This window comes from Scyliorhinus torazame, chromosome 13 (assembly GCF_047496885.1).
Source record: "Scyliorhinus torazame isolate Kashiwa2021f chromosome 13, sScyTor2.1, whole genome shotgun sequence".
NCBI lineage: Eukaryota > Metazoa > Chordata > Chondrichthyes > Carcharhiniformes > Scyliorhinidae > Scyliorhinus > Scyliorhinus torazame.
Window position 1 is genome coordinate 206,585,886 of NC_092719.1, and position 14,156 is coordinate 206,600,041.

Consider the following 14,156-nt stretch of genomic DNA (forward strand, 5'->3'; position numbering starts at 1 on the left):
AGCACCTTTTCTCCCCCAAAGTAGTCGGGGGTTATTTGTTCAAGTGTGGGAGACTGAAGCACGGTGTTTTCCACAATTAGGTGGGCCCCCCAGCCACCATGTTTCCTGCTGTGATTGGCTGGATTAAATGCATGCGAATGTTTCAGGCTAATGTCCTTTCATCCGAAAAGATGGCAAAATTGGTTCCTTTAGAAATATTTTAACATTTTTTTTTAATACATTCAAAGTAAACAATTCATTTTTTTTTTCCAATTAAGGGACAATTTAGCGTGGCCAATCCACCTACCCTGCACATCTTTGAGTTGTGGGGGTGAGACCCATGCAGACACGGGGAGAATGTGCAAACTCCACACGGACAGTGACCCGGGGCTGGGATCAAACCTGGGTCTTTGGCGCCGTGAGACAGCAGTGCTAACCACTGCGCTACCGTGCCGCCCTAAGAAATATTTTTTACTGATTAATTCAAGGGAAGTGGGTGTTGTTGACTTGGCTGTCATTGATTGATCTTCCCTAACTATAATAATAATCTTTATTGCCACAAGTAGGCTTACATTAACACTGCAATGAAGTTACTGTGAAAATCACCTAGTCACCACACTCCGGCACCTGTTCGGGTACACAGAGGGAGAATTCAGAATGTCCAAATGATCTAACAGCACACCTTTCGGGACTTGTGGGAGGAAACCGGAGCACCCGGAGGAAACCCACGTAGACACAGGGAGAACATGCAGGCCCAAGCCAGAATCGAACCTGGGATCCTGGTGCCGTGAAGCAACAGTGCTAACCACTTTGCTACCATGCTGCCCTTGAGAATGTGGTGGTGCGATGCCTTCTTTAACTGCTGCATTATTTGAGCTGTAGATGAAATGAAATGAAAATCGCTTACTGTCACAAGTAGGCTTCAAATGAAGTTACTGTGAAAAGCCCCTAGTCACCACATTCCGGCGCCTGTTCGGGGAGGCTGTTACGGGAATCGAACCGTGCTGCTGGCCTGCCTTGGTCTGCTTTCAAAGCCAGCGATTTAGCCCTGTGCTAAACAGCCCACACTACACCCACAATGCTGATAGGATGAGATTTCCAGGATTTTGACCCAGCGAAAGTGAAAGAACGGGGTTATATTTCCAAGTCAGGATGATGAATGGCTTGGAAGGGAACCTCCAGGTGGTGGTGTTCCCACATATCTGTTGCTCTTGTCCTTCTAGATGGTAATGGCCGTGGGTTTGGAAGGTTTTGCCGAAGAAACGTTGTTGAGTTCATCTTGTGCATCTTGTAGCTGGTACACACGGCTGTAACTGTATTCCGATGGTGGAGGGAGTGAATGTTTGTGGAAGGGATACCAATCAAGTGGGCCACTTCGTCCTGGATGGTGTTGTTAGCGGGAAAGGAACCTTGGAAGAATCACTCCACACTTGGGTCTGTTCCAAATATCAAAAGGTTTATTGATTACACCAGCGGGGAGTAAACCTTTGGCCAAAGCCAGACTTCTCTCCACTGAAGAAAAGAAAACATCATCCTTTATACATTTTCAAATAGTAACAGCCCATCTCGGCTGGGCATGAGCCAATCATTGCGATTATAGATGACATACATTGACTATTGGATCCAATGAAAGTTGTTATTAGGCAGCATGGGACTACGTGATCAGCTCATGGACAGTTGGGAACTCGTGCATGGTCATCTGACACTTTCCAGACCCCCTTATCTACTCTCCTTGTTTCTTTCAGTCCCCCCATCCTAACTTTGTTCCTGACTGGAACCATTGTCCGTATTCATAGCGCTGTCTGCGGACTGCTGATAAGGAATGTTTGTGGGTGTTTCTGTGCGTTTCTGTGTGAATCTGCCTTCCTGAAGAATGTGGCCACGTTAGCTGGCTCGTCCCATTATGCCTCGCGAACGTTTCACTGTTAACAAAGATTTGTTTGCTACATTACTGTTGCGCTTTAAAAATACACGTTGAATTGTCAGTACTTGCTGCAGATGCCTCTGCCCAGGGGATACACTTGACCAGTGTCAAGACTCTTGAGTGTTGGAGCTGCACTCATCCAGGCAAGTGGAGAATATTTCATCACAATCCTGACTTGTGCCTTCAGGAATTTATATTAAAGGAAAACATATTAACGTTTCAGCCCTGGTTTCCAAAATCCCAAAAGTGTTGGACGCAAGGAAAGTGTTTAAATTCTTGGATCTTGTGTCCGGGTTCAATATTCAATAGGTTAATTTTAGCATACGTCAGCAGCAATCATGTCTTTCACGCTCCCGCTGTTGTCTATTGAGTTTGATATTTTCTTTCCCTCTTCAAACAAATAATTATGGAGACATGACCATCAATTTATAATTTGACTCCTTCTATACGTCAATCCTTTAAGAGACAGTGAATTTAGACTCTGCGTATCAGCAATTATATTCTTGTGGCTCCTGCTGGGGCAGCTGCCTGCCTTAGGCTTTGAATCTCAGGGTCATCCAAAACCAAAATGAAAAAATTAAACGAGCTTCTGGAACGCGGTGCAGACCCCTCAGTTACAAAGGCTTCCACAGGAGAAGCTTCTCCATGACTATAGATCTCTGACAATGCTCCCATTTCCTCTCAGTATTCTCATAAGAATTTACAGTGCAGAAGGAGGCCATTTGGCCCATCGGGTCTGCACCGGCTCTTGGAAAGAGCACCCTACCCAAGCCCACACCCCCACCCTACCCCCATAACCCAGTAACCCCACCCAACACTAAGGGCAATTTTGGACAGTAAGGGCAATTTAGCTTGGCCAATCCACCTAAACTGCACATCTTTGGACTGTGGGAGGAAACCGGAGCACCCGGAGGGAACCCACGCACACACGGGGAGAACGTGCAGACTCCACACAGGTAGTGACCCAAGCCGGGAATCGAGCCTGGGACCCTGGATCCGTGAAGAAGTTGTGCTAACCACTATGCTACCGTGCTGCCTACTTATTCCTCCTCTGCATCCACCTTCTGTTTATATACTTGACCCATTCTCATCTTTGTTTTTTGCTTTGCACCATTGACGTTTTTTCCACTCCCCTCCTCTCTAATCCTGACCTTTCACCTTTTGTACCTTCCCTGCCCAATCCACCTTTCCCCCGGCTCCGTGCTCGTTTAAAAGATGTTCATCGCTAACACCTCCCGGTGCTGATGAGAGGTGAGCGACCTGATACGATAATTCTGTCTCGCTCCCTGCAAATGCTGCTTGATCGACGGGGGATTTCCCAGCACGATCTGTTTACAACAAACTTCTTCTTGCACCAGGACTGCAGTCAAGGTGCAAAGGCCTGTGGTCAGGGCCGGATCTGACACCAGCTGCAAGCAGAATAAGACGTTCCGAGTTATCACTCCTCTTTACTGAAGCTTAGCAATAAACTCACCCGGTAGATATTTACAGCTGTTTCAGAGATTTAGAGTTTAAATAAACCCTAACGTTCTTCCCAGCCTCTAGATGACCTATTTGAAACACTTCAGCACTGCTGGGGTTCCTTGGTTAAGTCTGTCAATTGAGAGAATGAGCTGGCTTTTCCAGGGAGGTTTGAGCCCAGCATTGGGGTTAAAAATTGAAGCTGAACCCATTTTATGGTGGGCGTCAGGGCCATGGGTTGGGGAAGGGAGGGGCGTGCGCTGCATATTGACAATAGTGGCTGGTTAGCAGAACATCACTGGGACACCATCCAATTGAGCAAGGTGGCCCCCAGTTCCCCCCCACTCACACTTTCTAAAGCAGTGAGTCATAGAATTTACAGTGCAGAAAGAGGCCATTCGGCCCATCGAGACTGCACCGGTCCTTGGAAAGAGCACTCTACTTAAGCCCGCACCTCCACCCTATCCCCGTAACCCAGTAACCCCACACAAGCCTTTTTGGACACTAAGGGCAATTTAGCATGGCCAATCCACCTAACCTGCACATCTTTGGACTGTGGGACGAAACCGGAACACCCGGAGGAAACCCACACAGACACGGGGAGAACGTGCAGACTGTCATGGGCATGTCACTTTAAGAAATGTTTGTCTGCTCAAGTGGCTTAAGTGATGTCAGAGTGTGGGTGGAGCTGAGTTCTGGCTCTGCTTTTTAGTTTCGCTTTGAGGAAAAGCTTGGGTGTGTCTGTGTTTTTTGGTTTCGTTTTAGTGTTGGAGCTGAAGTTAGCCAAAGAAGATGTAATGTCGATCTCTCTGGCATCTAAAGACTATCTCTAGATCATTTGGTGAAATCAGAGTAATAACTGTTCTCAGTAGAGAATTTAAACCTGATGTGCTTCTGTAAGAAGGACTTTTGTCTTATGGATGTTAAAAGGAAAGTTTAAGGATTGCTTGGAGTGTTATATTCTTTGGGGGTGTATTTAAATTGATGGTTGCTAAGGTGTTCACTGTATGTTTTAAAAAGGTTAACTGAGTTCATAGAATAAACATTGTTTTGCTTTATAAATTACTGCTGCACCACACCTGTAGAGTGGGCCGTGTGCTCCCCATACTACAATCTAGTGAAAGTCGTGGGTCAGGTGAACTCCATGATACACTTTGGGGTTCTCTGAACCCTGGTCCATAGCAAGACTCAGCACAGCCAGTGACCCAAGCCGGGAATCAAACCTGGGACCCTGGAGCAGTAACAGTGCTAAGCACTGTGCTACCATGCTGCCCCTAATCTGTGGGCCCAATCTATGGGCTGGCAGCTCAGCAGCTTCAACACCACCACAGCTAGTGGTGGCCACCAGGGAGAGGCTGCTGTAAAGCCTGGGCCGCTTGAAGAAAGTTATGTTTGGTTGATGGAAGCTGATGCCCTGGTAATCACAGCGGGGCGAAGGTTGAGGTGAACTGGGCTGCTTGGTTTGTGGAGCATCAGCATGTTAAGGTTCCCACTGCTGTCAAATACCAGATGATAGGAAGATGTTGGGCTCCCCTCTTTCTCATATTGCCAACCCTCGCAACCCATCTCCAGGATCCCAGCCTCTTCGACTGAGATCAGCTATGCCAATCGGTGCTTGTGCGTGATATTGTTTGGACTGATAAACCTAAAGGAGGTGTTGTGGCTTAATATCTGCCACCCTTGTCTGTGACCAGAAGATCTGGGTTCAAGTCTGACTCCAAGAGGTGCTAGTTTACTCGGTGTTCATGATGAACATGGCCTTCCCGATACGCCTTGGAGACTCTGACAATGGTTGAGGGGCCAACAGCAGCCATGGCCTTAACACAGGCCTCAGCTGTGATATTGGCGTGCGTGTAGCTTTGTATCACAATCTTTTTTGTTAGGAGGCGAAAGGGCGACTGGGCCACAGGAGCAGCAGAAGTGGCTGCTTCCAGATGGGTCTTATCAGACCCTGTCACAGGCGAGTTTGGAGTTGTTGCCACTATCTTGGGGCTGAGCTGCACAAACCCCACGTTTGGTGTAAAGAAATGTTATCTTGTGCGAGACAGACAAATGGAGGCGTGGTTCTCCCTCAGTCTTTATCAGTAATTGTTTTTCAAAGTGAGAGGGAGACAGAGACGGGCAAGGGCAAAATGAAAGGGCACAGGTGCGGGTGTTACAAGTGTTGGATGCGAGGGAACCTCTTGATTGCACTGATCTTCTTGCGGTCTTTCAGCAGAGGGGCGGCACGGTGGCACAGTGGTTAGCACTGCTGCCTCACAGGGCCACGGACCTGGGTTCAATTCTGACCTTCCGTGACTGTGTGGGTTTTGCGCATTCTCCCCATGCCTGCGTGGGTTTCCTCCGGGTGCTCCGGTTTCCTCCTACAGTGCAAAGATGCGCAGGTTAGGTGGGGTTACAAGGATAAGGCGGGGAATTGTGCCTAGGGAGGGTATTCTTTAAAAGGGTCAGTGCAGACTTGATGGGCCGAATGGCCTCCTTCTGCACTGTAGGATTTCTATGATTCTTCACCCAGGCAACTGGCATAGCCCTGCAAACAGGGGTGTTGGTCCAAATTACTCAGTCCTTCTGGGCAGCTGCAGGTTTAAAGCTAATGAGGGAGGACGGGGTCTTCAATCAGATTTTGCTCACAGCCCTCTCCCCTTAACTTCTTCTGACTCCTTCTCCCTCCCCCTGCAATCACAGATTTTCCAGGCATCCACCTCTGGCTTGGTGTTTAGGAACAGTCCAGTTGTAGCACTCCCTCTCCCCTAGGTGTTGCTTTGGTCTTCTCTTCCTATTCCTCTCCACCCAACTCCCAGGCCTTTAGGCCCCCTAGGCCTCAGGCCGTAGGCCACATCTTGCAGCAGCAGCAAGAACAACCACTGGCAGCCAGGAGCAACAGCAGCAGCAGCAGGAACAACTACATGAAACAACAGCAGACAGTCTTAGTAGGAATTAATAGTATTTATTTTTCTTTCTCCTTTAACATCAGCTTCCTCCAAGCATAGTAGTGGCATAAATATATACATGCGTTTTCCACCAGTCAGAGTGCAGCAGGCGGCTGCTTCCTACATTTCTTTGTTTTTGGTTATTAACTTAAATTTCTTTATTCTTTTATGGAATGTTGGTGTCTCTGGAAAGAACGGTGCAGGCATGATGGGCAGAATGGTCTCCCTTTGCACCGTAACAATTCTGTCATTATTGTCACAAGTAGGCTTACATTAACACTGCAATGAAATTACTGTGAAAATCCCCTAGTCGCCACATTCCGGCGCCTGTTCGGGTACACTGAGGGAGAATTCAGAACGTCCAATTCTCCGAACAAGCACGTCTTTTGGGACTTGTGGGAGGAAACCGGAGCGCCCGGAGGAAACCCACGCAGACATGGGGAGAACGTGCAGGCTCCGCAGACGGTGACCCAAGCCGGGAATCGAACCCGGGTCCCTGGCGCTGTGAAGCCATAGTGCTGACCACTGTGCTACCATGCCGCCCTATACTAATCAATGAGAAAATACCATCAAACTCAAAAGGGACAAGCAAATGAATAAGAAATAGAAATGGAAATGGGGTTAAGATACCTTGGCCTTGATGGTTTCAGGTTCAGCGTTCCCATGGGGAAAAGGCCACAAATTGGACCCACCACTTGGTTTATAAGATACCCCCCTGTCGCCTCCTGTCAAGGCTGAAGGTCCGTGGGTCGCAATTGTTTTGTATCATTAGGTCTGGATGGGCTTCTAATTTCTTAACCATCCTTCACATACATGGGGTTCAATGCCTGTTTGGCTTCAGTGGTTTCAGGAACTGCTCCCTTGCCTATCTATGGTGGAGGTCACTGTAGTATGTGTCGGACATCCCTGTGAGGAGAGAAATGAAGATGAAGGTTCAAGAAACCTGCTAATTAAGGGTGTTTGTTTTTGACATTGAAATAAATGCAGAGATGGGTGGGAGGGGGTTTAGTGGGGTTGTAAATTTTTGTTGATGATATTCATGTACTGTACCTGGATATATTTTTGGCTAGTGTTGATTTATTTTGCAGTGAAAACAATTTATTTTTTGCAATAATAATATTAAAAAATAAGTACCTCCTGGTGATATGAGTGGGCAGCACTTAATGCAGTCAAATGTCATTTGTTAATGGATGCGCTATCTGTATATTTTCAATGATGGACACCTCTACACAAAGAGAAAACAGAGCTAATATCATAGATAGTAAATTCTAACGTCATATGTATTAAAACAAAGGAAATTATTTGCACATTCCAAAACCCATTGTCCAGTCTGGAGTCTCTGGACAATGTGATATTTATTTTGAAGTAAATATATAAGATTAGAATACAGTAATGTATGTGACAGGATGGATGGGCTTCACACAGATCTGTGACTTGATATGTATAACTTTAATAACCGTGAATATACAATTGTATATTAATATGCAATATATTATATATTAAAAGGTATTTGAACCAGGCATTAATATTGCCCATGGAGTATGGGGAGGCTTCTGGCCAGAAGACAATGTGTTGTTTGAGAAGCGTATCTCCCTCTCCACTTGAGTTCTCTCTATGTCGCACTTTTAGTTTCTTTCAACTTTGTTTCATGAGTTTTCGTTCTATGAATCCTCGGGTCAGTGAGAGAAGCTTCCAGTTGGGATCTCATTGCATTTAATCCAGAATTATGATATTGTGTTCATGGCTCCGATATTTTGTACACTTTAGGCCTTACTGAATATTAGGATAAACATACATGTAGGAGAGCATGGTCACTCTGGCTGCTTGTACTAGACGCAACAATAAACTTGTATATTAAAAGGAACATCTGCATTTCATTTTGGATGTGCTTCCCTTCACCAACATTAACTTGGTGTTTTTACAGCATCTTTAACATAACAAAATATCCCAATGAACTTAACTGGAACATTATTAAATAAAAATTACACCAAGTCACAAAAGGAGATATTAGGAGAGATGACCAAAGGTTCGGCCAAACAGGTTATAAAGAGCAACTTAAGGAGGAAAACGAAGGGGGGCACGGTGGTGCAGTGGTTAGCCTCACAACGCCATTGACCTGGGTTTAATTCCAGCCTTGGGTGACTGTGTGGAGTTTGCATTTTCGTCCCGTGTCTGCGTGGGTTTCCTCCGGGTGCTCCGGTTTCCTCCCACAGTCCAAAGATGTGCAGGTTAGGTGGGGATAGGGCACAGGAGTGGGGCCTAGGTGGAGTCCTCTTTAAAGGGTCGGTGCGGGCATGATGGGCCGATTGGCCTCCTTCTGCACTGTCAGGATTCTATGATCCCATATCAAGAGTGGGAAGTATAAAGAGGCATACCAGAGCACAGGGAACTTGAATTGTTGCGGGGCTGGAGGAGATGACAGAGATAGAGAGGGAAGAGGCCATGGAGTGATTTGCACGGAAGAATAAGCCAATGTAGATCAGCGACAACAGGGATAATTGCTGAATGGGACTTGGTGCAAGTGAGGACAAGGGCAGCATGGCACAGAGCATAATCATGGGAGGCTGGTCAGACATATGCTGGACTAGTCAAATTAAGAGGCACAATTGGGAGGTGCACAAAATGGAAACTGATGCCGAGAAATAGGAGGGGGCAGAGGTTAGATTCTTTGGAAATCTTCTTGCATATTTCCCCTCAACCCAGGAGGTTCACCAGTTGGAAATGTCCAGCATAATTTAGCTCTGATGTGTTTCTGTGTGTGAATGACTGATTGACTTATTGAGTCTGCCAAGGACTAAGCGTTTACTCTGACAGTATGTCTATCAATGACCGAGCATCTGGTGGTAGCCCCTCGGACAGGCCATTTCTTGGTGAACTGGTCTCTCAGGGGGAAATGGATTGGCCTTGCTGGCTGTGAAATGTTTCGACAGAACCAGAACGTGCTTCAGCTTGCCAAAGTGAAATGTCCCTGAGCAGCAGACTGTCTCTTGCTAACTGCCTTCTTCGGAGAAGCTCCACTGAGTCGAAAGAAAGTCTGAATTTTGTAAGCGAGGCTGGAGGAAACGCAGCTCAGCTGCCCATCATGTCCACGAACGTCATTGTCGCCTTTTAGGGAAATATTCACCAGTTTGTAGCTTGCTCAGCGTGGCTTCTTCTTGCATCTCTCTTTGGTACGAACAATGACACCAAATCGTTTGGGGAATGCCCCAACAACAGAATATCTTTGTACATGTCCAATTGGAGGGATGGCTCAGTGGCAAAATGGGTAACCCAACAATGTAAAAGAAAAGAAGAACTTATGATGTGGGCCAACCCCCCAAATTAAAATACGTTGGTCCCCTATTCTGTCCATTGATGCTTGATGTGGACATGGCTTCCCTTTCTGGTTCATTTCCATCTTTGCCACCTTATTTTGAAATTCCTCTGCACCGAAATGAGGAAAATCCACGGAGAGATTAACAGTGTGACACCTCACCATCCTTCCTGCTGTACTTGAGGTACAGGTGACGTCTGAGAAAGTGGAGGTTCCACACCAGGAACTGAAGGAGTGGTATGAGGATACAAATGCTCATGATGATGCAGCCCACAGCAGGCCCTGGTTTCTCCTCATAGTTTAGTGATGTGTAGATGTACGGTTTTCCCCTGAGGTTGGTGCCTCCTGCAGCCCAGTAGATGACAGTAAAGACAATAAACGTCAGGCAATAGGTCAAAGTGTAAACGAAATGGGCGAGGTGAATGGGGGCTGCCGTCACACTCAGCTCCAGCAGTACAAGCACTGAGTTGATCACATGCATATTGATGTTCGTGAAGTCAATTAATCTCCCTGGAATATATTCAAAGCTCCAGAAGGCAACTGTGACAAAAAGGGCGGTCACACAGGTTAAGTTGTGCAGAACCCACTGTATGCAGATGGTGGGAAACAGCAAAGTAGAGGGTGCGTAGTACTCATTCCGCAATGACTGAGAAGGGATCCCATCTTCAATTTCTGGAATTGCTTTTAACAACAAAAAAAAAAACAATGACATTATTAAAAGTACATCCTCAACAGTTGTTTAATATTTGCTAAGATATCTGCCCGGTGGCACAATGGTTGGCATTGCAGCCTCACACGCCAGGGATCCGGGTTCAATTCCAACCTTGGGGGACTGTCTGTGTAGAGTTTGCACGTTCTTCCCGTGTCTGCGGGGGTTTCCTCCGGGTGCTCCCGTTTCCTCCCATGGTCCAAAGATGTGCAGTTTAAGTGGATTTAGCATGCTAAATTGTCCCTTAGTGTCCAAAAAGGATAGGTGGGGTTACTGGATTACGGGAGAGGGTGGGGGCGTGGGTCTTGGTAGGATGTTCTTTCAGAGGTCGGTGCAGATTCAATGGGCTGAATGGCCTCCTTCTGCCTTGTAGAGATTCTATGATTCTGCGTTTAACTGACGTTAATGACCTGTGTGCACATGAAGAAGAAATGAGGATGGTTTGTGCTTTCCAAAGAAAGATAGGAAGCGAGATATATAAAGAAAGATAAACAGAGAGACCCGAGACAGAGAGAGAGGACAGTGAGTCTCAGGCAGAGATAAGAGAGAAAGAGAGATAGGCAATGGGCGCAATTCAGCAAAAGCATTTCTGTGTATGTCATTTTGGGCGGGTTTGGTGGGGTGTTTTCTGCTGGCTTTTTGGGTGAGGTCCAGGACTGGATTCACTCACACAGTCATTTTTTGGGGCCTTGGGGAGTTTCTCCCAGGTCTGTCCACTGGGAAGCTGAACGCGCCGGCAAAATCGGCTCCTCAGAGATCGGGTGGCCATTTTAAAAGGGTGCCCGGTCTCTAAGTGAGCTTGAGGTTTCTCCCCCCCCCCCGCCCATCCACCCTCCTCCCCCCACTCATGGGCAATGTCAACCCTGTATGCATGGGCACAACCCCCCTCCCAAGTGAGGACACCCCACTATGGGGTAGCTGAGAGTCCCCCACTTTTCAGGCACTCCCACACCCCTTTCTTGCCTCCACCCCATTCAGGGTCCTCTTTCACCCTCCCAACCTTAATGAGGACCCTTCATACCCCCCTCAGCCCCTCTTTCATGGACATGTCCCCCCTCAGGCCCCTACCCTTGGCAGTGTCACCAGGGCACCCAGGGCTCACTGGCACTGGTAAGTTGGCACCTGGGAAGTGTCCCTGGCATCTGAGACCCCTGAATGTTATCATGACTGGTCTGCACTTGTGGAAACCAGTACTAACTGGCACCCGGTTGAGGCCTTGCCAATGCAGTCGGTGAATCCTGGGTGCTGAGTGAATGCGGCATCAGCGTATAGTAAGGGTGGGATCCAGATCTCGCTAAGCCCGATTTCGGCCTCTCCTGGGATTCACTCATCACAGCCAGCTCCGTGCCGGGCGCAACGTGTTGGCCGAACCACGCCAACAATAAAATTTTGGTGTCCTATTTCTGTTAACTTTCATTTCTTAAACATTAAGCTTGTTTTCAAGGTGAACGCAGTAACATTGAGGAAGACAAATTTACAGAGGCACCATGTAAAACATTGCTCTCGAAATCAGTTGTTACCTCAAAAGATTTAACTTAGAACAGCAGATAAACTTTATTGTTTCGGGTCGTGTAATCTGCACATTACCTGTAGCAATAACTGGAATAGGCGAGAGGTAGTGATATATAACGGAGGGTGGAAATCTGGGTGGGATTGTCATGGAATCATAGAATTACAGTGCAGAAGGAGGCCATTCGCCCCATCGAGTCTGCAGCGGCTCCTGGAAAGAGCACCCTACCCAAGCCCACATCTCCACCCTATCCCCATAACCCAGTAACCTCACCCAACACTATGGGCAATTGTGGGCACTAAGAGCAATTAAGCACAGCCAACCCACCTAACCTGCGGGAGGAAACCGGAGCACCCGGAGGAAACCCACGCACAGACGCAGAGACAGTGACCCAAGCCAGGAATCGAACCTGGGACCCTGGAGCTGTGAAGTAATTGTGCTAACCACTATGCTACCATGCTGCCCTCAGTTCACCGGTCAAGCTATTGTGTTTCTAATAGGGCAGTTAATGTTAATATTCTTGTGGCTGATTGGTGAACTGTGCAGAGTGGGTAGGAGTGGTTTCCTTGAGTAAGGGCAGTCAGATGTCACTGTGAGAAGGCTGCTGTCTTTGGGGGACAGTGTGGTTTTGGCGGATCTCCACAGCCTCTCGACAGTCCTTGTATCTCTATGTATGGCAGGTGAGATAAGTTCAGAGTTGGACCATTGGATGTAGCGATTATTAAGCTGAGTCTGTTTGACAATGGCTGACTTGTCTGAAATTCCATGGATTGCCATCAATTCCTGCTGTATTATAGATGGAGTTTTGTCATTGTGGGTATGGACAATGGGGAGCTAACACGTGCCTGAATGAAAGTAATTGTTATTGAGTGAGTAACTGGTGGATGAGCATTAATACTGCAAATAGGGAATCCACTGAGTTGATCTGTAGACTTAATACAGTGATGTGGATGTTTTTTGTCACTGGTGGAGTAGGGTCTACAATTGAACACATTGGAAAATGTTTGCAGGGTGAATGGACGATGGAATGATCAGTTGTTGAAGCACGTGTCAGAATGAGTTGGCTTATGGTCAACTTAATATCAAGTGCCACCATGGACTTGCTGATGAGAACTTTGAGGCATGGTATGCTAAATTGTTGTTCTGTCTCCATGGTAAAATTAACATTTGAATGTTGATTGTGAAGATGTAAAGCTCTAAAGTTGTCTCCTACCATGTTACCATATGAAGAAAATGTTCTTGGCATTCTGTGTTCCGAGTTTAGATTTAAGACCAACTAATTGAAATACTACCCGTTTAAACTCTTCCATTGAGATATTGGGTTTCTATGACAGAGAAAGAAACCCACCACTATATATTTTAAAACTTTATCCTTCTTGCTATGTGTTTTTATTTAAAAAACGGTCCTTTTCTGATGAACAAAAAAAATTAAGATGGCTGCTACAAGTCATGTGATGATAGCGTCGGCCCTCTGTCTTGGAACCTATCTAGCTGGTGGTGCCAGTGCGTCTTCTGTGATAATAGCTTGCCAATCAGCAGACCGTCAACATGGATGGCACCCCTTTCAATAACTAATGACTGAGACATTATCAATTGAGAAACCAAAGCCAATTATAATAATAATGATCTTTATTGTCACAAGTAGGCTTACATTGACACTGCAATGAAGTTACGGTGAAAAGCCCCAAGTCGCCACATTTCGGTGCCTGTTCCGGTACATGGAGGGAGAATTCAGAATGGCCAGTACATCTTTCGGGACTTGTGGGAGGAAACCGGAGCGCCCGGTTGTTATGGGCCAGGATTTAGAGAACCCCAAAGTGTATCATGGAGTTTACCTGACCCACAACTTTTAATAGATTGTGGTATGGGGAGCACACGGCCCACTCTACAGGTGTGATACAGCAGAAATGGAAAAGTATTTTTTAAAGCAAAACAATGTTTATTCTATGAACTCAAGTTAACCTTTTTAAAACATACAGTGAACATCTTAGCGACCAGTAAATCAAATACACCCCCCAAATAATACAACACTAAGTAATTCTTAAGCTGTCCTTTTAACATCCATAAGACTTAAAACACCTTTTACCAGAAGCACATCAGGTTAAAGTCACTACTGTTATTAATTTTAAATCACCAGAATCGATTTACAGTCTTTAGATTACAGAGAGAGACTCTAATACACCTTCTGGCTGTGACTGCAGGTATCCAGCTCGGAAAACGAAACTTAAAAACACCCTGCAGAAAACAGCCAAAAATTAAAGTAAAAAGCTGACAGACAGCCCAGCTCCACCCACTCTCTAACATCACTGCAGTAATAAACACCCATATCT

General features: G+C 46.4%; 1 protein-coding gene across 1 annotated transcript in view; it reads right to left on the bottom strand.

The window, feature by feature from the left end:
* Positions 1 to 5,929: 5,929 nt before the first annotated feature.
* The window catches only part of LOC140388568 (protein rolling stone-like), a 29,804-nt gene continuing 21,577 nt past the window's right edge, over positions 5,930 to 14,156 (bottom strand). The window contains exon 3 of the mRNA XM_072472973.1: positions 5,930 to 10,288. Within this exon, the coding sequence (XP_072329074.1) occupies positions 9,750 to 10,288 (539 nt within the window). The 3' untranslated portion in view covers positions 5,930 to 9,749. The remainder of the gene's footprint in view (positions 10,289 to 14,156) is intronic.